This window comes from Schistocerca gregaria, chromosome 3, assembly GCF_023897955.1.
Source record: "Schistocerca gregaria isolate iqSchGreg1 chromosome 3, iqSchGreg1.2, whole genome shotgun sequence".
In the NCBI taxonomy this organism is placed as follows: domain Eukaryota; kingdom Metazoa; phylum Arthropoda; class Insecta; order Orthoptera; family Acrididae; genus Schistocerca; species Schistocerca gregaria.
The window spans coordinates 566,227,743-566,254,454 of record NC_064922.1 but is presented as its reverse complement, the minus strand read 5'-3'; the positions used below and the strand labels follow the sequence as shown (position 1 = coordinate 566,254,454).

Genomic DNA, 26,712 nt, shown 5'->3' with positions numbered 1-26,712 from the left:
GTATTCTTTAGGCTGTGGATCTCAGTTTATTGAATTCTACAACAATTCCCGAAATAGAATGTTCCATGTGTCTAGCTCCAACCACCATTCCACTTTCAAAATCTGCTAATTCCTGCCATGCAGTCATAAGCACACTCGAAGCCTTTTCACATGACTCACCTGTGTGCAAATGACAGCTCCGCAACTGCAGTTTTCCTTTATATCCTGTGTACATGGTAGCATCGCCATCTGTTTGTGTACATACCGCTGTCCGACGACTTGTCACCTCGGTGTATTCCTTTTGTAAGAAATCAGAAGTGAATAAATATTACTGCATACTAAAACTGGAAAACAAAAAGCATGTTTGTAAGTGGCTGGTAATTGTATTGTATTTATTTTTATGTGTTTCATCACCATAAAAAATAGGAGATTAATAATAACAAATTGTAAATACATTTTGTAGTTGTGTTGTGATAGCAACTTCTCTCTTTTTATTTATCTTTGATAGGTCTGAGTCACAGAAAGTTTTCTTAGTAAAATGTTTACAGAATATGATACATTACTTACTGAGCTGGGGAGGGGAGAGGTTGTTATTACATTGTAAGTAATGTATTTATAATTTCAACAATATCATCAAATATCACTGATATGTGTGAAGACAGTATTGTGTGTTGTAATGTGCTGTACCCATGTGCCAAAACCCTTAACATTGTTTGCAAATGTGTTCTGATATCCCACAGGCCTTTATAGATATCTATGCATCTTTTTGACAGACATAAAGAATCCACCTGTACATTTTGATTCATCGCTTGTAGCTTATTGTGCGAAACGAGCAAATTTTGTTTCTCTCAAAAGGTGCTCTTTATCATTGCCACACAGCCCCCTCCCCTCCTCCCCCACCCCTCCCCCTTTTGTTCCCTCACCTCTACTTTTGCTCGCCTTGTCCGTTCCCCTCCCCATTTGTCCCATCCTCCCATTTGTTCCCTCCCCTCTGCTTTTGCCCTTCCCCTCCCCTCTGCTTTTGCCCTTCCCCTCCCCTCTGCTTTTGCCCTTCCCCCTCCCCTCTGATTTTGCCCTTCCACTCCCCTCTGATTTTGCCCTTCCCCTCCCCTCTGATTTTGCCCTTCCCCTCCCCTCTGATTTTGCCCTTCCCCTCCCCTCTGATTTTGCCCTTCCCCTCCCCTCTGATTTTGCCCTTCCCCTCCCCTCTGATTTTGCCCTTCCCCTCCCCTCTGATTTTGCCCTTCCCCTCCCCTCTGATTTTGCCCTTCCCCTCCCCTCTGATTTTGCCCTTCCCCTCCCCTCTGCTTTTGCCCTTCCCCTCTGCTTTTGCCCTTCCCCTCCCCTCTGCTTTTGCCCTTCCCCTCCCCTCTGCTTTTGCCCTTCCCCTCCCCTCTGCTTTTGCCCTTCCCCTCCCCTCTGCTTTTGCCCTTCCCCTCCCCTCTGCTTTTGCCCTTCCTTTCCCCTCCCCTCCGCTTTTGCCCTTCCTTTCCCCTCCCCTCCGCTTTTGCCCTTCCTTTCCCCTCCCCTCCGCTTTTGCCCTTCCTTTCCCCTCCCCTCCGCTTTTGCCCTTCCTTTCCCCTCCCCTCCGCTTTTGCCCTTCCTTTCCCCTCCCCTCCCCTTTTGCCCTTCCCTCCCCTCCCCTCCCCTTTTGCCCTTCCCTCCCCTCCCCTTTTGCCCTTCCCTCCCCTCCCCTTTTGCCCTTCCCTCCCCTCCCCTTTTGCCCTTCCCTCCCCTCCCCTTTTGCCCTTCCCTCCCCTCCCCTTTTGCCCTTCCCTCCCCTCCCCTTTTGCCCTTCCCTCCCCTCCCCTAGTGTGCCCTCCTCCACTCCCCTCCCCTAGTGTGCCCTCCCCTCCACTACCCTAGTGTGCACTCCATACCCCTCCCCTCCCCTACCATAGTGTGCCCTCCCCTCCAGTCCCCTCCCCTACCCTAGTGTGCCCTCAACTCCCCTGTGCCCTCCACTCCCCTCTTCTACCCTAGTGTGCCCTCAACTCCCCTGTGCCCTCCACTCCCCTCTTCTACCCTAGTGTGCCCTCCCCTTCCATTGTGTGCCCTCCCCTGCCCTCCCCTCCCATGCTCTCCCCTCATGTGCCCTCCCCCCACTTGTGTGCCACCTCCTCTTCCCCCTTGTGTGCTCTCCCTCCTTTTGTCTCCTCCCCCCTCCACTTTTGTCCCATCCCCATTTATTCCCTCTCTTCCCCCGTCATATCCTCCCATTTTGTCCCCTCCCGTCCCCATTCCTTTAGAACAGAGCTCCCAGAAAGAATGGATATTTGTGGTGGATGGTTCATCCAACTTTGGCGTCTACTGCATGTAATGTTAGAGAAACAGATTGAGTGTCCTGCGAGTGCTCATTCTATGGTAGTGTAGCATTGTCAAAAGCTATGTCTGCAGGCATTAGTAGTAGAGGATTGATTCTGTCTGGGTTGGTTGGTCAGTTGCAGCATGCTGCAACACATGTATCTGTAGGCAGCAGATGAGTTGACCTGCTGCATTGTCTGTATGGAGCAATAAAGCTACTTAAATCTGCCTACAATATAAACGTGACTCAAATTGGTGGCCCTGTTACATCGACATGCTCACAGGATGGCCAGAACATGCAATCCATGAGTTTAGAAATGTTTGTACAATAGTTTCTACGGAGCTGTCTGCGATGGGTACAATTTATATCCATCTGGTGGATCTATCAGTTGCGGTGAATACATATTTGAAACCTTGCTTGCCCTATGAGGTCGATGTGGGCATGTGAAAAAGCGTATGTAAATTTTTTGAATGTACCTTTGTGTTGTGGACCTGTTGTCTGTAGTTCATTGACAAGGCAAACAAATTTTAACCCATAACCGACCATCACACTGCACACCTGGCCTCATGAATCTGTCTGCCACTATTTCTGTTGTGGCGTTATCCATGGATTGCTTAAGAACACAATGAAACAAACACTCGTGGATGGTTTTGGGATATGTCACTCCACACAAGGAAGTTGGCCATTATGACCTTCTGCAGATAGGCTCCTGTGTTTGTTGAGTTGATGAGCACCTATAGCTGTGTGGTGGTTTCTTGTGTTGTAGGCAGTTGTGTTAAGTTGATGTTCATGGAAACTGCCTTTATTCAGGAGAAGTAATCAGCCACAACATTATCAACACTGTGCAAGTGATGAATGTCAGTAGGGAGTTGACTGACTAATCCTGTGTGTTGGAACTGCAGCACTGAGAAATTTCCAGGTGGGGGAGGGCGTACTGAAAACCAAAGAAACTGGTTTGTGATTGGTAAAAACTATGAAATGGTGTACCTCTACATCCAGTGTAAAATGCTTAATGGCTTTGTAGACCACCAAAAGTTCCCTTTCAAAGCCACTCCATTTTGTCTGTGCTTCTGTAAATTTATGGTTAAAGATACCAAGTGTCTGCCACATACCATTCACTTGCTGTTACAGAGCTGCTCCAGTCACAATCTGGCTGGCTTCAACAACAATAGCTAGTGGAGCTGCGGGGTAGAGTGTGCTAGGAGCACTGAGCCTCTAAAGCTTGCGGTGGTGTTGCAGAATGCAGATAACATTGCTGAGCTCCATTTTGCTGAGCATTGTGCTTGTAAAGTTGGGCCAGTGAATGTGGTGGTGCTTGTACACTATGTGATCAAAAGTATCTGGACATCGGGGCTGAAAATAACTTACAAGTGTGTGGTGCTCTCCATTGGCAATGCTAGAATTCAATATGGTGTTGGGCCCACCCTTAGCTTTGGTGACAGCTTCCACTCTCACAGGCATACGCTCAATCAGGTGCTGGAAGGTTTCTTGGAGAATGGCAGCCCATTCCTCATGGAATGCTGAACTGAGGAGAGGTATCGATGTAAGTCGGTGAGGCCTTGCACGAAGTTGGCTTTCCAAAACATTCCATTTAAGAAGGTGCTTAAAACATAAATGTAGGCCTGTGCTGTGATAGTGCCTCCCAAACAACAAGGGATGCAAGCCCACACCATGAAGAACATGGCCACACCATAACACCATCACCCCATAATTTTACTGTCGGCACTACACATGCTGGCAGATGATGTTCACTGGGCATTTGTCATACCCACACCATGCCATCGGGTTGCCATATTGTGTACTGTGATTCATTACTCCACACAGTGTTTTTCCACTGATTAATTGTCCAATGTTTACGCTCCTTACACCCTCCTTACACCAAGTGAGGCGGTGTTTGGAATTTACCGGCACGATGTATGGTTTATGAGCAGCCGCTCGACCATGAAATCCATGTTTCCTCACCTTCCGCTTAACTGCCATAGTACTTGCAGTGGATCCTGATGCAGTTTGGAATTCTGTATAGATGTCTGCCTATTACACATTAAGACCTCCTTCATATGTCGGTCGTCTGTCAGTCAACAGATGAGGTCGGCCAGTATGCTTTTGTGCTCTGTGTGTCGCTTTATCCCTTCACTTCACTATCACATCAGAAACAGTGGACCTAGGGATATTCAGGAGTGTGGAACTCTTGCTTACAGACATCTGACACAAGTGACATCCAATCACCTGACCATGTTCAAAGTCCGTGAGTTCTGCGGAGTGCCCCACTCTGCTCTCTCACGATATGTAATGACTACTGAGGTTGTTAATATAGAGTACCTGGCAGTAGGTGGCAGTACAATGCACCTAATATGAAAAATGTATGCTTTTGGGGGTGTCTGGATACTTTTGATCACATGGTGTATGGTTGTGCTCTGGGACAGGTGGTGCATGTAGAAGTTATCCATACCCAGAAAATGGTGGAAGTGCTGTAAGTTCCCTGGGAGGGGCACTGACTAAATCAAGTCAACCTTAGTTTGTAAAGTGCCCCAAAAATTCCACCTCCTGTTATCAAAGCATGCGCTTGTCTCTGTTAATATGTAATGAGAACATCTGTAAAAAAAAAAAAATGCAGATTTTTGCCATGTTCAGTGGCAGAGGTGGAGAAAACCAACACACAATACAGATACACAAAGCATTACTTAGATGAATTGCTGCCATGTTTGAGCCGCATTCCTTAGGCCAAACAGTATTCTGGTGTATTCAGAGAAACTGAAGGGCATGGTTACTGTTGCCTTTTGTGTATTGAATATGGTGATTTCCATTTTGAAAAACAATTGTGCTGAACAGCTAAATGCCTGTTAATGTGGCTGTGAAATCCTGGAGATGCAGAATGGGGCAGCAGCCAGTATAGTTCATGTGCTTCAGATGTGAGAGTCCCCACAAGCAAATGGAGGGGAGATGTCCATGGACTATCTCAATGTCGAATAGTCCCTGCAGCCAATAGTTCTAGAAATTTTTTCTTCCCTGTGGCAGACTGGTGCTGACTGGTAGGCTTTGGAAGCAACCATTGGTCCGGCTGTAGTAGTAGTAGTAGTAGTAGTAGTGATGATAAGAGGCGGAGTGTTATGCTGTATTCCCAGCAATGACCAGATTACTGTCTTGCATCATCCAGGATCTCGGCAGAACTGATATCATTCTGTAGCATGCAGGATCCAAGGAAGATGAAAATAATGATGAGAAACAGAAATAAGACTAACAGCAAACTTTAACACTAAAATTGGCGACCAAAAAGTAAATGAAGTTAAGAAATTCTGCTACCTTGAAAACAAAATAACACAAAAGCAAAACAACATGACATATGAAGCAAGGAAGGCATAAAAGACAGACTGGCAGAGGCAAAGAGGGAATTCCTTGCCAAAAGAGGACTGCTACTATCAAACATAGCCCTTAATTTAAGGAATAAGTTTCTGAGAATGTAGGTTTGTAGCACAGCATTATATGGAAGTTTATCTTGGACTTTAGAATAACCAGAAAAAAAGACGCAAAGTGTTTGAGATGTGGTGCTATAAAAGGATGTGAAAATTAGGTGGACTGATAAGCAATGCAGTGGTTCTCCGCAGGATCGGTGAAGGAAGGAACATGTGGGAAACATTAACAATGATATGGGAGAGGATGTTAGGACATAAATTAAGACATCAGTGAATAACTTCCATGGTACTAAAGGGAGATATATAGGATAAAAACTGTAGAGAAAGACAGAAATTGGGACACATCCAACAAATAATAGAAGAGATGGGATGCAAGTGCTACTTGGAGATGAAGAGGTTGGCACAATCAAGAATTCATGGTGCGCCAAAGCAAATGAGCCAGAAGACTGGTGACAAAAGAACCATCAGCATCTGTGAACAGTCTTGTGGAACTTTGTCTTAATTATATCATTTTCTCGGGATATACTCAAAGCTACATTTACACCCAAAAAATTCCTCTCCATTAAGAATAACATTATGTGTTCTGTTTGCTACAAACCTTCAATCCCCATCTTTTGTTCAATACACGGCAATGGGAAGCTGTGTCATAAGCACCCCTGAAATCACGAAACACGGCATAAGTTTTTCTTAGTCTTGCGAAGGAGTAGAACAAAGTGTGCTTTGTGAGATAATTGTTTGCTGCATCTATGTTTATTTCTACAGAAGAGATTTTTGCTGTACAGAAAGGTTATAATACCTGAGATTGAAATGTTTTGCTAAATTCTGCAGCAGATTGTCAATGATGTGCACCATCAGTACATACATCTGTTTGACAAGCATTTGTGAAAATGTGAATAATCTGCACTATTTTGTAATCATTAATTTCTCCAGCAACCTATAATGATGCTACAAGAGGAGCAAGCTCTTTCATGTAGTCTTCTGTAGAATTTTATACATTTACCAATAGGTCCAGCTCCCTTAACATTGTCGAGCGAGCGATTTCCAATTTTTATCCTGCCATTACATATCTTGCTATGTCTTTTACCATGTAGCAGAAATACTGAGCCATGATAGGCACAATAAAAAGATTCACATAGGACATTACATCCTGGATTTTCCATTGTTTGCTATGTCTTTTGCTATTCATGCAATGGTTGAAAGGAGGAACCATAGTACAATTGTCCACAGTGAAAAAAAAATTTAGAAAAAGGAATTTATTGATTCTGCATTTGTCGTCATCTTTCATTTTGGTGACTGTATGGTCACTAACAGCCTAGATAGATGGCTTTGATTCATTTACTGCCATAACATATGACCAGGACTATGTAGGATTTGTGTCAAACTGGTAGACAGAATTTTTATTTTGAATTCTTTGAAAACAAGTAAGTCACTATGTCCAGATTGAATTCCAGTGTGGTTTTACAGAGAGTGTTCTAGGGCATTTGCCCCTTGATTAGCTTGTATTTATCATGAATCTCTCACTCAGTACTGAGCCTGAAATGATTGGAAAGAAGCCATTCCCATGTACCATGAGCATAAAAGAACAGATCCACAGTTACAGACTAATATCCTTAACGTCAATGTGCAAGAGAATTCTTGAACATATTCTGAGCTCAAATATAATATATTTCATTCTGAGCTCAAATATAATATATTTCCTTGAGACAGAAAAGCTTCTGTTCACATCTCAGCACAGATTTAGAAAGTGTCACTCATGTATTTCTCATGTGATAAATATCCTACAGACCATGGACAGAGGCAATAGGCAGATTCTGTGTTCCTAGATTTGGGAAAGTGTTTGACATGGTGCCCTAGTGCAGATTGTTAACAAAGATACAAACGAACAAAGATATGAACATATGGAATAGGTTCCCAGGTATGTTAGTGGCTCAAACACTTCTTAAGTAGTAGAACCCAATAAGTTGTCCTCGACTTGAGTGTTCATCAGAGACAAGGGTATCATCAAGAGTGTCACAGGGCAGTCTGATAGGACTGCTGTTATTTTTTTGTATACATACTCCCTTCGCCAAAAAAAAAAAAAACTCCAGGAAGGGTTGTTTTCACTTTTTTTTCCACAGATAGTTAAATTTACCAAATAATGATTCTAGCTTGTGTCATAGTAGTCCTCTTGGCTATCTACACATAGTTGCAAGCATTTCTGGAGGACTTGGAAGCAAGCAGCAGCAAAATTTTCAACTGCAATGCTCACAAGCTCATTTGTTAGAGCTCATTGAACGTTTGCGATATCTTGATGAGGCTTCCCTTTCAGCCACGTTTTCAGTTGCTGAAACAAGAAAAAGATCACAGGGCAAATATGGCAGATTTGGAATGGCAGTAACAGAATGTCTGGCCATACTTGGTAACAGGTAAAGCAGTGTGGGGTCCTGCATTGTCACGCAGTAAGAACCAGTCCTGACAATGATGCCACAAATCAGAGTGGCGAAGTTGAATTGCTTGTTGCAAACATTTCAAGATTTGGTTCATTGTTTGGCCTGGGGGGAGGTACTGATCGTGAACTGTCTAGGAATGGGATCAGCATTGCCTTTGTTCTTGAAGGTTGTTGTTTGACTTTTTTCAAGGCTGGTGATTGAGGAATCCACCATTCCGCACATTGATGCTTTGTGTGAGGATCATACTGGTAACACCAATTTTCATCCCCAGCAATAGTCTTTGACAAAAATATGGAATCAAGTCTGGTTCTGTCCAGTAATTTAGCACAAATTCCTCATCTTTCCTCTTTCTGTTCGTCTGCTCATGTGTGAGGGACAAGTTTTGCAGAAAGTCTCCGTTTCACTAAATCTTTGCGTAAAATCTTATGGCACACATCATGATTCAAGTTAAGCTCTTATGATATTGCATGCACAGTTACATGCAATAACTGTCTTGTGTGCTCCACGTTCGCATCACTTTGTGTTGTAGGATGGGCGACCAGCTCTGGGATCATGTTGCAGTGGATCTCTGCCTTTATGAAACCTTTTGTGCCACTCGAAAATGTGTCTTGGTGAAAGTGCCTCGCGTGCATATGTTTTCTTAATCATTGTCCACATTTTATTATCAGTTTTCCTGAGCTTAACGCTCACTGTTCACTCTTTGCTCACAATAAGTATCCATTGTGTGAGCATAACTAATGCACCAGGAATCGAAATAGCGTGTTGCTAAGCACAGCCCTGCTACCTAGTTAGATTGCACAGAAACATGGCCAAGGTCATTTCAATGTAACATAAAATTTGTCTCTTTTTTTTAGTGTTGCAATAAAGAAATAAAAAAAAGCTTGTCCTGGAACTTTTCTGACAAAAGGAGTAAATGACCTGGCAGACAGGATGAGCAGCAGTCTTCAGCCTGCTGCTGCTGATGGTGGGGTGTATGGAAATGTGACATTGTTGAGTGACTATAGGAGGATACAAGATGATTAGAGAAAATTTCTAATTATATGATAACTGATAGCTTGCTCTAACTATAGGAAAATGTAACTCAGTGCAGATGAGTAGGAGAAACAATCCTGTAACATCTGAATACAGCATTAGCAGTGTTCTGCTCGACACAGTCATGTTGATTAAATATTGAGATGTAACATAGAAGAGCGATATAAAATGGAACAAGCATGTAAGGATGGTAGCAGAGAAGGCAAATTGTACACATCATTTTATTGGGAAGTGTAACTCATCTGCTGTAGCAAGGAGAGCATGTGCAGAACACCAGTGCAACTTGTTCTTCAGTATTGCTTGAGTGTGTGAGATCCCCACCTAGTCGGGTAAAGGAAGACATCAAAGCAGTTCAGAGGCATTCTGCTAGATTTTTACCGGTAGGCTCGATCAGCATGCAAGTGTTATGTAGATGCTTTGTGTACAATTTATAAGTGAAACAGGAAAGGAAATGGCTAGTAGTGGTACGAAGTACCCTCTGCTGTGCACCGTGTTGTGGCTTTTGGAGTATGTAGCTGCATATGTGTTCACTTCGTTAAGCTTTTGCTTGTCAACAAGATAATGTTTGTATTTAAGTCAGTGGGGCAGATCTCGCTGCATTTGAAAGAACTTTGTAATGTGGCTGTTGGAAAATTCTGCCCCATCTCTTATAACTTTACTTGTACCATTCCTGTTAAAAGTACAATTTAACATTTTCATGCTTTGAGGTAGATGTTTAATGTGGTCTGCACAGGTACACTTACTAGGTAGAAATGTTTTTGTACTTCACTTAATCCATCCCACCAATGCAATTACATACCCCCCCCAATCTCTCCCTCCCCCTCCCTCCCCTCCCTCCCTCCCTCCCTCCCTCCCTCTCCCCTCCCTCCCTCCCTCCCTCCCTCCCTCCCTCCCTCCCTCCCTCCCTCCCTCCCTCCCTCCCTCCCTCCCTCCCTCCCTCCCTCCCTCCCTCCCTCCCTCCCTCCCTCCCTCCCTCCCTCCCTCCCTCCCTCCCTCCCTCCCTCCCTCCCTCCCTCCCTCCCTCCCTCCCTCCCTCCCTCCCTCCCTCCCTCCCTCCCTCCCTCCCTCCCTCCCTCCCTCCCTCCCTCCCTCCCTCCCTCCCTCCCTCCCTCCCTCCCTCCCTCCCTCCCTCCCTCCCTCCCTCCCTCCCTCCCTCCCTCCCTCCCTCCCTCCCTCCCTCCCTCCCTCCCTCCCTCCCTCCCTCCCTCCCTCCCTCCCTCCCTCCCTCCCTCCCTCCCTCCCTCCCTCCCTCCCTCCCTCCCTCCCTCCCTCCCTCCCTCCCTCCCTCCCTCCCTCCCTCCCTCCCTCCCTCCCTCCCTCCCTCCCTCCCTCCCTCCCTCCCTCCCTCCCTCCCTCCCTCCCTCCCTCCCTCCCTCCCTCCCTCCCTCCCTCCCTCCCTCCCTCCCTCCCTCCCTCCCTCCCTCCCTCCCTCCCTCCCTCCCTCCCTCCCTCCCTCCCTCCCTCCCTCCCTCCCTCCCTCCCTCCCTCCCTCCCTCCCTCCCTCCCTCCCTCCCTCCCTCCCTCCCTCCCTCCCTCCCTCCCTCCCTCCCTCCCTCCCTCCCTCCCTCCCTCCCTCCCTCCCTCCCTCCCTCCCTCCCTCCCTCCCTCCCTCCCTCCCTCCCTCCCTCCCTCCCTCCCTCCCTCCCTCCCTCCCTCCCTCCCTCCCTCCCTCCCTCCCTCCCTCCCTCCCTCCCTCCCTCCCTCCCTCCCTCCCTCCCTCCCTCCCTCCCTCCCTCCCTCCCTCCCTCCCTCCCTCCCTCCCTCCCTCCCTCCCTCCCTCCCTCCCTCCCTCCCTCCCTCCCTCCCTCCCTCCCTCCCTCCCTCCCTCCCTCCCTCCCTCCCTCCCTCCCTCCCTCCCTCCCTCCCTCCCTCCCTCCCTCCCTCCCTCCCTCCCTCCCTCCCTCCCTCCCTCCAGGCAAAGAGCTATGAAAGGATGTTGAAGAATGTTGCAGAAATTTACTATATTTCTCCTGCAAGTTTTCTGTTTTTTTGATATTTTGGCAGGTTTCCCATTCGAGATTGGTTTTAAATATCTCTGTTTCATGTAGACTCCTATATATGGACCTTTTGATTTCCACATTATGATATTTATCTTACTGATATTAATATTTGCTGCTCACCATAAAGTGGAGATGTGGAGTTGCAGAAAGGCACAACAAAAAGACTGTCACACCCACTCACTCATAACTCATACACATGACATCAGTCTCTGGCAGCTGGAGCCAGACCACAAGCAGCAGGGCATTATGGGACAGGCAACTGGGTGGGGGTAGCAGCTAGGTGCAGTCAGGAGGTTAGACGAAGAGTGGGGGAGACAGGGGGTGGGTGGTTAGTGGAAAAGGAGAGAAGTAAAAATACTAGGTGTGTTGACGGAATAGAGAGCTTTGTACTACTGGGTTAGGAACAGGGAAGGGGCTAAGGATAAGGACAATGACTAACGAAGATTGAGACCAGGCTGGCTACAGGAATGTAGGATATATTGCAGGGAGTGCTCCTTACTTAACAATTCAGAAAAGCTGGTGTTGGTGGGAAGGATCCAGATGGCACATGCTGTGAAGCAGCCATTGAAGTGAAGGACGTCATGTTGGATGGCATGTTCAGCAACAGGGTGGTCTGGTTGTTTCTTGGTCACAGTTTGTTGGTGGACATTGATGCGGACAGACAGCTTGTTGGTTCTCACGCTCACTTAGATGGCAGCACAGTTGTTACAGTCCATCCTTGATTTTCCATTGTTTAATATTAATATTTGTGGCACAATATATTGTGCTGAGTATGAGTTCTCATGTACAAGGTGTAACAAACCAGTACCTATGAACTCTGAAGGGTTGTAGAGGGTGTCTTCAGGAGCAAATTGAAGATAGGAATCCAACAATGTGACAGAGCTTCAAAGTTAGAGTAGCCAGTGCCTGCTGTTAGATTACCCATGTGAGTGAAAAGGAGTTTTCACATTGAGGTTTGTGCAGTCACTGTTTATACAAGTGTCTACATCATTATTGCAGCTGGTGGAATGCATTACATACTGTAAAACGTACTGAATCCAGTCAGCCCCATTACAAGGACACTTGCAGTCCACCAATGGACAAAAGTATGCTTTCCGACAAATGAGTGACATAGCGGCGGATATTGGTCACAACTTCTTTGATTGTCTGGAACAGTGTTTGGGGATATTCCTTAAAGCACCGTCTATGAATCCTTGAGGTTTGTCAGTATCATTTTGTTACACCCAGTAGAACTCTGTTCGATAAAATTGTCTTGGTGTAAGATTTGATAAGTTTTTAATTTACTTTTACTTGATATTTTCAGATTACTTCAAGAGTTGACACCATCACAATAATCCCTTCTCTCTGTGCAGGTGTGCCAGTAACTTTTGTCTGCAGAACACAATTGAGATTCCATTCCTGTGGTCTTCACTTGTTTGTTTGGTTGGTGGTTGTGATATTTTTTGTCCAGTGTACTGTTAAGCATAGTTTGTATGTATTTGTATAGCTCCAAAATATTTCTTAAGACTTGTGGAAATCCTAGAATTCCTTCTTTTGTTCTGGTCTGGGTCTTTTTCAACTTAATTCTTTTGTTAAAGTAATCTCAGTTATGTCCAACCATGTACTGCCTTATGTAAAGTGTATCTGTGAACTGAATTCTTCATGATATTCTCAGAACTCATTAAATTGTGTGAGCCTTTCTTTGTGATGATGATGATGATGATGATGATGATGATGATGATGATGATGATGATAAGATGCCTTAGACTTACCAAACTGTGAGGGGTAGAAAAAAAATCTGAAAAATTCTTGAGTACTAATGTATATGGACTTTACTGCTGAGAAATAACTAAAGCTGCCTACAATCATTTACAACACATGTACTGTTGCCAAATATTCTCCACAGGATTACTTAGTATCTAAGATGCTGCAGAAGTTCTTAGTGTTCTCAAATAGCTGTAAGCTTTAATGTGATATTTTGTTACAGGTACAGTGCCTGTTAAAAAGTACTAATTGTGTAACTGTCTGCAGCATTTGGCTGTTACTCTTTGTACAATAGAAGTAAAATATGAAATGTGCTATGAGTTCTCAGTTGTAAAAATGCTTTGGAAGGCCTAAAAGAGTGTTTTATTTTGTATTATATGGATTTACATTACAGTTAAGTGTGATATTTCACACAGACTTGATGAATGACTGATAAGTTTTATATCATGAGATGTATGTATGTACATATATAAATAGCTGCAGGTGAGAATTTTATTTATATAATTACTTTTTTAAATGTTTCAATTGTGCTGATGTTTTGAGATCATTTGCTCTAGTTTTTTAATTATTATATTGCACCAGTTCATAAATGGGAATTGCCATTGATTTTGTTACTACTGACTATTGAATGCTCTTGTAAATGAGACTGTAAAAGTCATGTTGTGTTTCATCTTCACTGTGTGTGCAATCTGCATGTTGATTCAGTTATGAAAGACTTTTCTTTTATTCCTCCATGTAAGCACTACCTCTTTTCAGGAGATTATTGTCATGAAGATTAAATTGCAACAAAACCATTATGGTCTGAATCTTAATTTTCTTTTTAAATTTTTTTTCATATCTTTATTTTCTCTCCCATTTGCTGATATGTCCTTGCAGTCCCATAAGCCTCCATTTGTTGTGATGATTATTATGTTTAAGACAGAGCCAATTTATAGACTGTATTACAGGAATTATCATAACTATAGCAGTTCAGTTGCTGACAATTTTCTTTAACATTTTATATGACACGATACATTGAATTTTTATAGTTTTCTCATTTCTGTTGATTGCTTACATTGACATGGCCTGTACGAGTGCTGGTTTTTGTGGTGGACCGATAAGAGTAATCTCATTCTTTTGGTGTTTTATGCTGGTGAATGAGGCACAGAATGGTGAAACACATCATGGAAAAAAAGTCGTAACCATTGTTCTTCATCGCCTATGTGAAAAGCAGCACATTTTCTTTCATAAAACATGTTAAGATATTTGGATTACTGATCTTTCATAATAACTGTGTACTTGCATTCATCATGTAAATAAAATTTGTAGCGCAAATATGATGAATGATTTTGGGATAAACACTTCCTGGTTTTTTATTTTATCAATTTTATTTTATTTATTTATTTATTTGCCACAAATGAAACATCAGCAAAGAGCATTGAATAATAATCTATGGAGAAAACAATATACTGAAGTGATGAAAATGTGAGTATTGCAAGTTTTCGCACTGAAGGTAGGTACAGAACAACAAAGCACCATAAACAGCATTATGCTACAAGTTTATATTGGCAGAACAAAAACATGTCGTGCATAATAATTTCCCCTCTCTCTTTTGCATTCCTCCTCCCTCCTTCATCTATACCATCGTATCTTTTTCTCCCTCCACTTCTGCACCAGTCTTGCACCTTAGACTACGAACATGACTCAGTTAAGAATTAGAATGATTTTTCCTTTGTGTGATGTTAACAGAAGCATACTGGCTAAGTAGCCACTTGCTTACAGTTGTCCATGGTTAGCATTCTTGACTTGAAATTTTTATTCAGTCAGTTCAAGTATGGTGAAGGTGATGTCAAACTGTTTCAGGAAGTCTATGCTTTGATTCTAAAATAGGATGGTCCAGGTTCCTCAGCTACAGATCTGAACAATTTGACATCAGTTATTGATTTTTCTACTTGGGTGGTACAGGAAAGCAGCACACTGATAGATAATGTTTTCATAGACGAAGATAAATTTAATCAAATAAAAACTTTTCCTGTTAAGAATAGTCTGTCTGATCATGATGCGCAGCTAGTTACAGTATATGATATAGCTCTATACAGTAATGCAAAACAGTCCTCCAAAATAGTTCATTCCATTAATGATTTAACACTTCAAAATTTTAGGGAAAGCTTGCAACAGTTAAGACTGGGATGAGGTGTACAGGGAACATGATGCTAATTTTAAATTTAACCATATCATGATACCTTTGTGAGTATATTTGAAAACAGTTTTCCTAAGAAAACAGTGAAATATAATTGCAAGAAACCATGTAAAAAGCCACGGCTTACTAAAGGGATGAAAGTATCTTGGAAACAGAAAAGGGAAATGTATCTTACAGCTAGAAGCAGTAATGATCCCAAAACAATGAAACATTATAAAAACTACTGTACTGTATTAAGAAAAGTCGTTAAAAAGTCCAGAAGTATGTGGATTATGTCTGAGATTAGCATATCTGATAACAAAATTAAAACAATTTGTAATATTGTGAAAAGGAAACAGGGCAACCAAGAGCATAGGAAGACTGCATTTCTATCAAACACAATGAAGTCATAAGTAGAAAACTTTTTTACTAACAATTTTTTAAGTGTTGTAGAGAAAATAGGTTCCAGCGATTCATTAGAAAAAGCAAGGCAGTATATTGAAGAGGCAGTACGTATGCAATTTGATAAAATTGAAATTCAACCCACCTCTCATACTGAAATTAGGAAAATAAAATATTCACTAAAAAGTAAAAGCTCACATGGAAGTGATAGCATTTCCAACAGAGTACTAAAAGCTTGTTCCAACACATAAGTAGGATTCTCAGCCACATATGTAGTAGCTCACTGAAACTGGGAATTTTTCCAGGTAGACTGAAATATGCTATTGTTAAACCATTGCATAAAAAAGGGGATAGATCTGATGCTAACAACTACTGCCCAATCTCACTTCTGACAGCCTTATCCAGAATTCTTGAAAAAGTAATGTATTCAAGAGTAGTATCATATATTTGTAAAAATGAAGTACTAGCAAAATGTTAATTTGGTTTTCAGAAAGGCTTTTCAACAGGAAATGCTATATATGCTTTAACTGATCAAATATTAAATGCAATGAATAACCGAACATCACCCATTGGGATATTTTGCTATCTCTGAAAGGCTTTTGATAGTGTGAATTGTGAAATTCTTCTAGATAAGCTTAAGTATTGTGGTATGAGTGGGACAGTGCACAAATGGTTCAATTCATACTTAACTGGAAGAATGCAGAAGGTTGAAATTGACAGTGCAGATAGTCTACAAAAGCCAGCAGAGCCATCTAACTGGGGAGGTATCAAGAATGGTGTCCTACAGGGTTCAGTCCTGGGTCCCTTATTGTTCTTAATATATATATTAATGCCTTGCCACTCTATATTCATGAAGATGCAAAGTTAGTTCTTTTTGCTGAAGATACAAGTATAGTAATCACACCCAAGAAGCAAGAATCAGCCGAGGAAATTGCAAATAATGTCTTTCTGAAAATTATTAAATGGTTCTCTGCAAATGGACTCTCACTAAATTTTGAGAAAACACAGTTTATACAATTCTGTACAGTAAATGGCATAACACCATTGATAAATATAGACTATGAATGGAAGTCTGTTGCTAAGGTAAAATACTCAAAATTTCGGGGTGTTTGCATTGCTGAGAAATTGAATTGGAAGAAACACATTGATGATCTTCTGAAACAGTTAGGTTCAGCTACTTATGCTATTATGCTTATTGAAAATTTTGTTGATAATCATATCAGTAAATTAGCTTATTATGCCTATTTTCATTCACTGCTTTCATATGACATCATGTTTTGGGACAATTCATCATTAAGAGAGAAAGTATTCGTTGCACAAAAGTGTGTAATCAGAATAATAGCTGGAGCCCACCCAAGATCACCTTGCACACATTTATTTAAGAAACTTGGGATATTCACAGTACCTTGGCAATACATGTATTCACTTATGAAATTTGTCATTAATAACCCATCCCAATTCAAAAATAACAGTGAAGTGCATAGCCACAACACTAGAAGAAAGGATGATATTCACTATTCTGGATTAAATCTCACTTTGGCACAGAAAGCGGTGAAATATGCTGCCACAAAAATCTTTGGTCATTTGCCAAATAGTATTAAAAGTCTGACATAGCCAACCAACATTTAAAAGCAAATTAAAAGAATTTCTGAATGACAACTACTCCTACTCAATAGATAAATTCTTAGATATGAAGTAGTAACTGAAAATAAATAAAATTCAATTATTTTGTGTAAAGAAAACTTACGTTAAAGTGACACGTTCCATATCACTACGATATGTCATATCCATGATCTATGGAACAAGGATTAATGTATGTATGCATGCATGTATAGGCAGATCACTGAGTAATCCTGATTGAACTGACATGTGATGAAAGTTACAAAAAATTAGTGTGTTAAAACTATTGCATTACACACTCTACACAAGTTGCTTTGGTCACAATGAGAACCAAGATTATTGAAGCTTGGACAAAAACTGGTGCTAGTTAAGATTTGTAAAAACCTGGAAATAAAAGAAATCAAATGTTGATTGTTCTGCTGACAAGTTAGAAGCAAATTCCTCCTCTAACTGCTGCGGAATGACACTTTAGCGTGAAGTCTTGTAGGAAATAGTCACTAGGCTCCATTAAACACTGATTTTAAAAACTATGATTGAGTTATTTAGTTATTTGTGCTAGTTGTATACTGCTTTTTAGACTATTTCTTGCAACTTTGTATACAAGTCCTGTGATCCTTATACTATATTTCTTTAAAATTTTTTTCATTGCCTATCCTCCTCCTCTTGATTTTTCCATCCTGCACAGGGTTTACCCCTTTTTCTTCCATATGGAGTTTGCCAGCATAGTCCTCTTTTCAGCCTTCATTCATCTCCTAATCTCATCACATGCACAAAACATTTCAAATGCCATCATTTTCTTTATTTCGGATCTTCTCTCACCTTGAAACACTACAACTTCTTTGCAAAAACTTCACTTGTATGGCTTCAAGTTGTCTTATTTTGTTTCATCATTTCCCAATATTTGATACCATATAAACAGTCTTTGTGACATTGGTTCATATAACCTTTTTTTGCCCATTTCTTAATTTTTTCTGACCAAAGGATGGAGAAGGATTGAACATATGTGATGGAAATGTCACTACCTGAATTTGATCTTCTTTGTACTGACAGCATGATACATATATTGCTTTATGTTTCTGATGTTTTAAGCAAGCATTTGGGAAAAAAACAGCACTAGCTTACAGCCACACTGTCAGTTTAGTGCAAATGTTGTGCTGTGTGACTTGGCTCCCTCTCTCCACCATTTTATATCAAACCCCATGTGGCTTTTCTAAAGTGAAAAGTGAGGACAAAGGTAGACAGGCCACTCTGCAAACAAAACGGATGACCATGAAAAAAAAAACTTTCATCCTCTGTAGCTTCAAATATAGCTCTTAACTTTGAGGCAGGACATGCACAAAGCTATAATTCAAAATGACTTTTCATTCTGCAGCAGATTTTGCACTGGTTGGAAACTTTAGGGTAGATTAAAACTGTGTGTCACACTGGGATCTGAATCTATGGCCTTTGCCTTTTTCAAACAAATGCTCTACCACTGAGATACCCAACCACAACTTATGACCCACCCTCAAAGCTTAATTTCCACCATTACACCTCTGCTACCTTACAAACTTGATGGAAGATATCCTGCATACCTCGTGGAATTCACAGTCCTGGGAAAAAAAAAAATAAAGCTGTGGGGGTGTTGTGAGTTGTGCTTGGATAGCACAGTCAGTCTGTAGCAGTTCCGCCTGCTTTATTTATTTCATTTATTGTCCTCAGTGTTGATGTACTGCATTGCTACACTGGCTAAAAAATGGGGTTTGTAATTTGGACACTGACTAAGGTAAGTAATGTAGCCGACAGGTGCACAGTTGTGTTTTACGAATGTCTACTTTCACTTTTCAGAACCAACCATGTACACATTTAATATGTCCAGTGCACTATTGTTTAACTTTCCATAAGCTTCATTAATAGTTTACCAGCGAACATCCACATACTGCTACAATAGTTTCCTGTTGAACATCAATGAGCAGTAAAAGTCTAACCACACAGTTCAGTCTTTCTAGTAAATTGAAGAGACACTGTCATTGCTTTAACACATGGCCTGTTGTTGTAACACTTATTTCATTGTTAAGGTGATGCTTTGTTGGCACTCTAACCAACACAGGTTCCTCGTCTCAAACTCAGCCATGGACTGACTGTCTTGTGACCAAAAATTGGTCACTTACATATCATCACAATAATAGGTACTGAAACTACACACTGTTTAAAGTCAAATTTACAGAAATTACAATTAAAACTTAACCAATTTTTCAATGTATTCAGTTAATTTAATGAGTTATTTTTAACAGTTTCTTCTACTTTGAGGGTTAAGCTGAATTATTTGTTAAAATGATGAAATTAGCGTATGTCAACAGTGCTTTTGACAAAATTGGGAATTAATTAAGGGCTGGCTTTGCTTACATGTTTTCTAATAGAGACAAATAGATGCTTTCAGATTACTAGCATTTTGTCTTCCAAACGTTTATAATAAGTGCAGAATTTATAAGTCAATAATAGAAGTTACGAAACAATTACTGATTTTGCCCCATAATGAAAGATACTAACTAGTAATTATCAAAATAAATTAATGAAAATGTACATTATATTCATGTATGTTAAGGCTAATAGATTAAAAAATGAAAAAAAAAATTGAGTAGGCAGATGGCAAAACAAGAGGGGAAGTAAAAATATCCCAGCTTGCTTCATCACATCACCTCCTCATTGGATTGATCTGATAGATATTGCAAATATCTAAATGGGCAATTCAACGACCACAAGTGACGCCAGAAAATGGGTATAAAATCTACCCACAAAAATATTACATAAGAAATCTTACTGAAAACTACAGGAAATATGTTTTCCAAACTCTAACTTATGTGAACTGGCTATACGAAAATCCCCATACAAAATAATTACATCCAGTGTATTGTACAATTACATAAAATATCCACAAGTTATAATTTTATTAAAAAATTAGGCATCTTCATCATAAATGATGTCCTTTTTGGGTTAAGGGATGATTACATTTTAAAATACATACCACTTTGTACAAGCCCTGTTTGCTAAACAAAATAAATTGTCATGGGTTGAAAAAAGTTTCACAAGCACTTTCACTTTTAATGATCTTTAACACACTTTCTCACCAAACTGTCCACCCCTTCAACAGGTCCTATTGGCAGTTAGTTAGGAAATGCACTGTGATCTGTTCCCCTGAAGGTGGTTCTGCTCCACTACAGTGCACGGAAAAAATTAGACAAAATATCCTAATTTAGTATACTTACTTTTACTTCTAAATAAGTAAAAAAAAAAGTTTAACACTAATGGCAAATGATAGTCGTTACATCACAAAGAAATACATAGTTCTCATAACATAACAGTATTTACCACTAAAACTGACTGTAGTATGAAAGGTGGTGACTAGAAATTTTATTAAAATCAATTGTACATTATACTACGAAACATTACTGTAAGTCATAACTGTCTGAAACTGGTTGGACTTGAAAGATTTAGATCTCTTTTTTTTTTTTTCATTTGCAAAATAGCAAAAACTCAAGATGTGCAGTAGCATAAGTTTACTAATCATTGTGTTACGTGATGGTGACTCTCTTCTTTTTTCATAAGTTAATTATTATTCGAATCAAGATTAAGGGGATAGAAGTTGTACCAAATCATTGTTCTATTTGTCCACTCAACTCTGAGCACTACTCTCATTCAAACAGAAATTCAAATCTTCACAAAATCACTAAATGTTACCAAATAGTTGACCTGTCAGAATATTCACATTAGTCTAGCACCACATTTATCATTTAATCAGCAATATTACTGTTTTTTGTTTCCAGTATTACCACTCTAAGCTCATAATTCCTCAGAACACAAATAGAAATTTTCAGATAACCTATAGATAAAATGATGCAGTATTATATGACTTGTACCTCACAAAAACATTGCTCTTTTTGTTAAGCTCTCACTCCCAGCTGTAGTGTCATGAATTTCACAATATAAACAGTACCCAGTGTTGCCTAGTTCACAATTAGATCATCAATACAGTTACACCACATTTGTTTGTATACAGTTACCTTTTTCATTCACCATGTCTTTCAGCTACATTATTTTACTTACATTTCTTACCTTGTTAGCTAGTGGAGTGCATTGTCAAAAGATGTCCATACTGCAGAGACACGTTCCCTAACCATTAAGATGCTAACATTGCTCATTGTTTTATTATTCCTTTATTGTTTCATTATCTAAGAAAGAAATACGTGCCCTGCTTATCTAATGAAAAATTGACTCTACTGAAAAACAACCCACTCTTGTTACCGATCAGACAAGATTATCACTTTAAAAGACTGTATTCCATCAATTTGCTTGAGATTCTAGCCTGAAGGGCTGTCATTATTCCAGGCAACTATGTTTAAAAGTTGGAATTCCTTCATGTTAGAAAAGACTTCACCATGACACACCTCTGTGTGTAGTTAGTTAAAAAATGGTTCAAATGGCTCTGAGCACTATGGGACTCAACTGCTGTGGTCATCAGTCCCCTAGAACTTAGAACTACTTAAACCTAACTAACCTAAGGACATCACACACATCCATGCCCGAGGCAGGATTCGAACCTGCGACCGTAGCAGTCGCACGGTTCCGGTGTAGTTAGTTATCTCCATATACTGATTGCACTGAACACAAATACTTCTATTATACCACAATTAATATTAAGACCTGGCATCCAAGATGGTTAATACTACATAGTGCCTCTGCTGCTGCACTAAATTATATTAACTTCACACGTGAGCTGATTACTTCAGATGTTAATTATCCTATTATCCTCCACATAAGCTGACACCTTTCACAGTACCAGTTTACTTTCTTCCATCCTCTTATGCTTCATTACTTAGAACTTACACAACATATACACAGCTGGGGTAAGCATTATCACCACATAATGAATCCAACACAGAATGTTGAACGTCCTATGTCCAGTAAACACTTACCGTGTATACTTTGTACACTTGCTGTTAATTACAGGTTGATGCACTTTCTTTTTACTTACCAAGTGATCTTTTTCATACAACAAATTCTCGTTAATCCTCTCCCTGGAAAAATTTTTCATCTTGCTTATCAATATGATTATCAGACACAGCCCAATGACAGATAGCATTGTCCTCTTCCTCATTACCACTCTAAAAACTGTAACTCTTCACGAGGCCTAATATTATCCTCCTTTATTCTCTCTTTACTTACCACCTGGCCATCATTATCTATTATAAATTCAAATACTCTGTCCTAATCACTACTGGATTCGTCACTGCTATCATCATTACAACCACTGTCACTTCCACTATTCTTTAGATTTTGTACCTCTTCCAACATTTTCTCCATTTCAGTCAATTATGAATCTACATTTTCATTTACTTTTTCCAGTTTTTCCTCTACCACTACTGCACACTTGATTTCTACCTCAGTTTCTGAACAATTTCTAATGTGATCAATTTGGTTCTCAAGTTTAACTCTACTTTCAGCATAAAATTTCTCAGAAGCTTTGACTTCATCTTTACACTGTTTTTCAGAAGCCTCCACCTTCCTACTATTGTCATCACAAAGCCCCCCCTCCTCCCCCCCCCTCTCTCTCTCTCTCTCTCTCTCTCTCTCTCTCTCTCTCTCTCTCTCTCTCTCTCTCTCTCTCTCCCCCCCCCTCCCTCTCTCCCCTCTTCTCCTCTACACATTTACTACTTAACATTAATTTCTCATTAGTATTATGTATTACTTTCTTTTTACTATTTCCCAACCTATTAATGTCTTCTTTAAAACTATTGGTATTACTCAAAATTTGCCTTAACATCGCTACCAAATGTCCGTAACCACTATTGTCCTGCGACTGAGTCCCCATTAAGTCTGTGAAACAAATACTAACAAAGAGATAGAGGGGCTGGCCAGTACTTACCTCAGCTCGGTATAGCCGATAGATTCACAAAAAACAACCGAAATTTTTTGTGAATCTATCGGCTGTACTGAGCTGAGGTAAGTACTGGCCAGCCCCTCTATCTCTTTGTTAGTATTTGTTTCACATCTTTATATGAGATTTTCCATTAATTATTTAGATCCCCATTAAGTCTCTCTGTTTGTTTAAAAAATTAACTGCTACAGCTTTGTTTTCAAGCACACTGTCTTGTTCGTTTAGGCCACTCATTATGTATCACGTAATACAAAATAGCTTATACTATGTAATTACTGTATTCTCATTCACTCTTCTTCTGCTGCTGCTGCTGTTGTGGTTGTCCTTTTGGTCCATCGTTTGCATGGCTGCAGCAAGTTGTAATTCTCTTGGTGAGGTGTCTTGTTGACCCCCGTCAGCTGTGTCGACTTGCGTGTGTATTGGCTGCTTCCGTACTCAGTGGCTGCTTTCATAGAACCTGCTCACTGACTGGCTGCTGCACCTTCCTCATTATGAAACCCCAATGCTGATTGGCTATACCATCTTTTCCATTTAAAACAGTACTGTAAACCACTCGACTTCACACTTCACTCAAAGTTCATGATTTCTACTTTATTGTGCCCACATACAATATTTCTCACCCGGGGCACCACATGCAGTGGTTCTGCCTGCTTTATTTATTTAGTCTGTTGTCCTCGATGTCGACATACTGCATTGTTACACTGAATGAAAAATGGGGTTTGTAATTTGGACACTGACTATGGTAAATAATGTAGCCTACAGGTGCATAGTTGCATTTTACAGATGTTTACTTTCAGTTTTCACAACCCACCATGTACACATTTAATATGGCTTCCATGAACCTCATTATAGTTTTCCGGCGAATATCCACAGGCTGCTACAATAGTTTCCTGTTGAACATAAACAAGCAATAAAAGCCTAACCACACAGTTCAGTCTTTCTAGTAAACTGAATAGACACTGTCATTGCTTTAACACAACACCTGTTGTTGTAACACTTATTTCACTGTTAAGTTGATGCATTGCTGTCATTCTAACCAACACAGGTTCCTCATCTCAAACTCGGCTGTGGACTGACAGTCTTGTGACCAAAAATTGGGCCCTTATATATCATCACAATAGTAGGTACTGAAACTCCATTGTTTAAAGTTAAATTTACTGAAATTACAATTACATCTTAACTCATTAAATTAACTGAATACATCGGAAAATCGGTTATTTTTAACAGTTTGTTCTACTAGCGAGGTTAAGCCGAATTATTTGTTTAAATGATGAAATTAAATATATAATTACGTAAACAGTACTTTTGACAAGACTGAAAATTACTTGAGAATTAATTAAGGGTTGCTAACATGTTTTCGAATAGAGCCAAATAGATACTTTAAGATTACTAGCATTTCGTCTTCCAAATGTTTATAATTAGTGCAGAATATATATTTGTTCATATGTCAACAATAGAATTTAAGTTATGAAACAATTACTGATTTCGCCCTATAATGAAAGATACTAACTAGTAATAGTCAAAATAAATTACAAAATCAATTACATACATAAAACTAAGCACAAAATTAGATCTGGTATTATATTCTTTAAAAGTGTGGGCCAACCTTCCTCCTTAATGAAAATACAGAGTACATTCATGCATGTTATTGCTAATTAGTTAAAAACTGAAAAAAAGGCAAAACAAGAGGGGAAGTAAAAATATCCCAGCTTGCTTCGTCACAAGTTCAACAGTTACCTGCAAAAGGCTGATGTCCCAGTTTAGAGTTCTGGTCCAATGCACAGTTTCATTCTGCCTGAAAGTTTCAAAGTTTTAATTTAACACTCAAATAAGTCAGCACAGATCTTCAAAATACAGTCTGTTAGTTTCAATAGACATTGGATTTTAATCTATGAAAAAAATATATGAGTGGAAACAGCATTTTATTATTAACACACTTTTTTTCATAAAAGCAGCACTCAAGCACTGTTCAAAATGATGAAATTTCTGTTAATAACATTTGTTATAACACTGTTCTGAGCTGTAATCCATTCTACCACTACATTACGCAAAGCCAAATAATACGTCAACTTCGATAATGTCATATCTTCGTACTTCCACTCAGGTTAACTAATACTTTGTCCAGTGTCGTCATAAACTACACAGTAGTGCTTGGTCATGGATACCAGCACAAGCACTGTATTCTTTACTATCCTGTAACTTCAGAGCTCATGAAGATAGATGTAGATAATAGAAGAGGCAAAATTTTTAGTTTGAGGTTGAAAGCAATGAGAGTCTGTCATCAAATGGAATTTAGATTTAGGAAAATAAGCAAACTAGTGAACAACAAAACTTAGAAGAGTAAACTGGCAACTCAAAATTATTACACAGTAATATTTTTTCATAAAATAAAAGTAATTAACATGTAAGTACAGTGCTCTCAAATTATTAATTAGAAATGGGTAAGTGTGTGTGTGTGTGTGTGTGTGTGTGAGAGAGAGAGAGAGAGAGAGAGAGGGAGGGACAACAAATTTATTTTGTGCTGTTTTCGTGTGGAGTTACGCTGCAGTATGATAGATAGTCCAGCATTCACTTCCAGTCACATTTCATTACTAAAGACATTCATTCACTGATTTGGCTGAGCTTAGTTTCACATTTGTGCACATGTTAAATGAACACAGATTTATTGCATTGTCTGTGAATAATTCACTCATCTCTACTATCTCTCACTTCATATAACCAATCAAAGAATACAACAAGACACTCGCAGCTCACAGTTAAAAAATGTGACGTAAGACTGATAGACTAAAAGAATGTAGGAAAAAAAACTTCCCAAATTCAGTTAAACCATTGACTTTGGAACTTAGAGGATGTAACATTCCAAAATACAATGGTGCACTTGACAATCACATTATATTCAATATCAATGAAAATAATCAGTTTTTGAAAATATTATAGAATTGTATGGAAAAAAAAAAAAAATCTCGCAGTGTGGCGGCAGGAGAAAACACACATAAAGGTAGAAAAAATGTGCAAGCTTTTGGAGCCAGTGGTTCCCCCTTCTGGCAGAAGGACTGAATGAAAAGGACTGGTGAGGCTTAGGAAATGGGGAGAGTTCAAAAAAGTCACACAGAACCCTGTGTCAGGGGAGGCTTACTAGACAGGATCAGAAGGAAAGACTCATCCCGTCTGGTAAGTCTCCCCTGACTGTTTTGAACTCTCCTCATCCCTCTTTCTTCCCCTTCAACCCTTCTACTAGGAAGGAGGGCCACTGACTCTGTCAGCTTGCACATTTCTGTAATCTTTATACATTGAAGCCCCACTTTAACACTTTTCAAGGAACCTCAGAAAAAAAGGTGTAAAATATGGGAAAATGTAAAATGTGGGAAATAGCATTTTAATCTGTAGAAATTATATATAGGTTTACCCCTTTGCATTTTTGCACTTTATGTATAATATATGCATATAATAGGCATCAAAATACTTGTCAGCGACTTCTATATTATAAGGTTTATTATGTATAATAAAAACCCCTGTTGTAACTGGTAACTGTTTGGGAAGTGGAAATGTTTGATTCGATTTCATACATCATAATCTATGTTACTGGAAAACCTAAATCTGTTGTTCATTATTAAATAGTAAAACATTGCAATAGTCCCGCATTCTTTCATGTATAGCATGATGCATTTTGAGAATTTTTTTTCGTTGTCTGGTGCAAATATTTGCACAAGCATTTCACAT

At 40.0% G+C, this 26,712-nt stretch overlaps 1 protein-coding gene and 1 long non-coding RNA gene across 4 annotated transcripts in view; one reads left to right on the top strand and one right to left on the bottom strand.

Moving 5' to 3' along the window:
- LOC126353816 (lateral signaling target protein 2-like) overlaps positions 1-14,258 on the top strand; it is a 296,323-nt gene extending 282,065 nt beyond the window's left edge. Inside the window, exon 12 of one of the 3 annotated variants that reach the window (XM_050002931.1) lies at positions 12,508-14,258. In XM_050002931.1, the coding sequence (XP_049858888.1) occupies positions 12,508-12,519 (12 nt within the window). In that variant the 3' untranslated portion in view covers positions 12,520-14,258. Of the gene's footprint in view, positions 1-12,458 lie in introns of all 3 variants that reach the window. The other 2 variants (XM_050002929.1, XM_050002930.1) reach the window with 2 other exon arrangements.
- Positions 1-26,712, bottom strand: part of LOC126353817 (uncharacterized) — a 145,576-nt gene that overhangs the window by 5,738 nt on the left and 113,126 nt on the right. The window contains exons 2-3 of the long non-coding RNA XR_007565211.1: positions 24,730-24,787; positions 160-277 (exon numbers count right to left, since the gene is read on the bottom strand). This is a non-coding gene — a long non-coding RNA (uncharacterized LOC126353817). The remainder of the gene's footprint in view (positions 1-159; positions 278-24,729; positions 24,788-26,712) is intronic.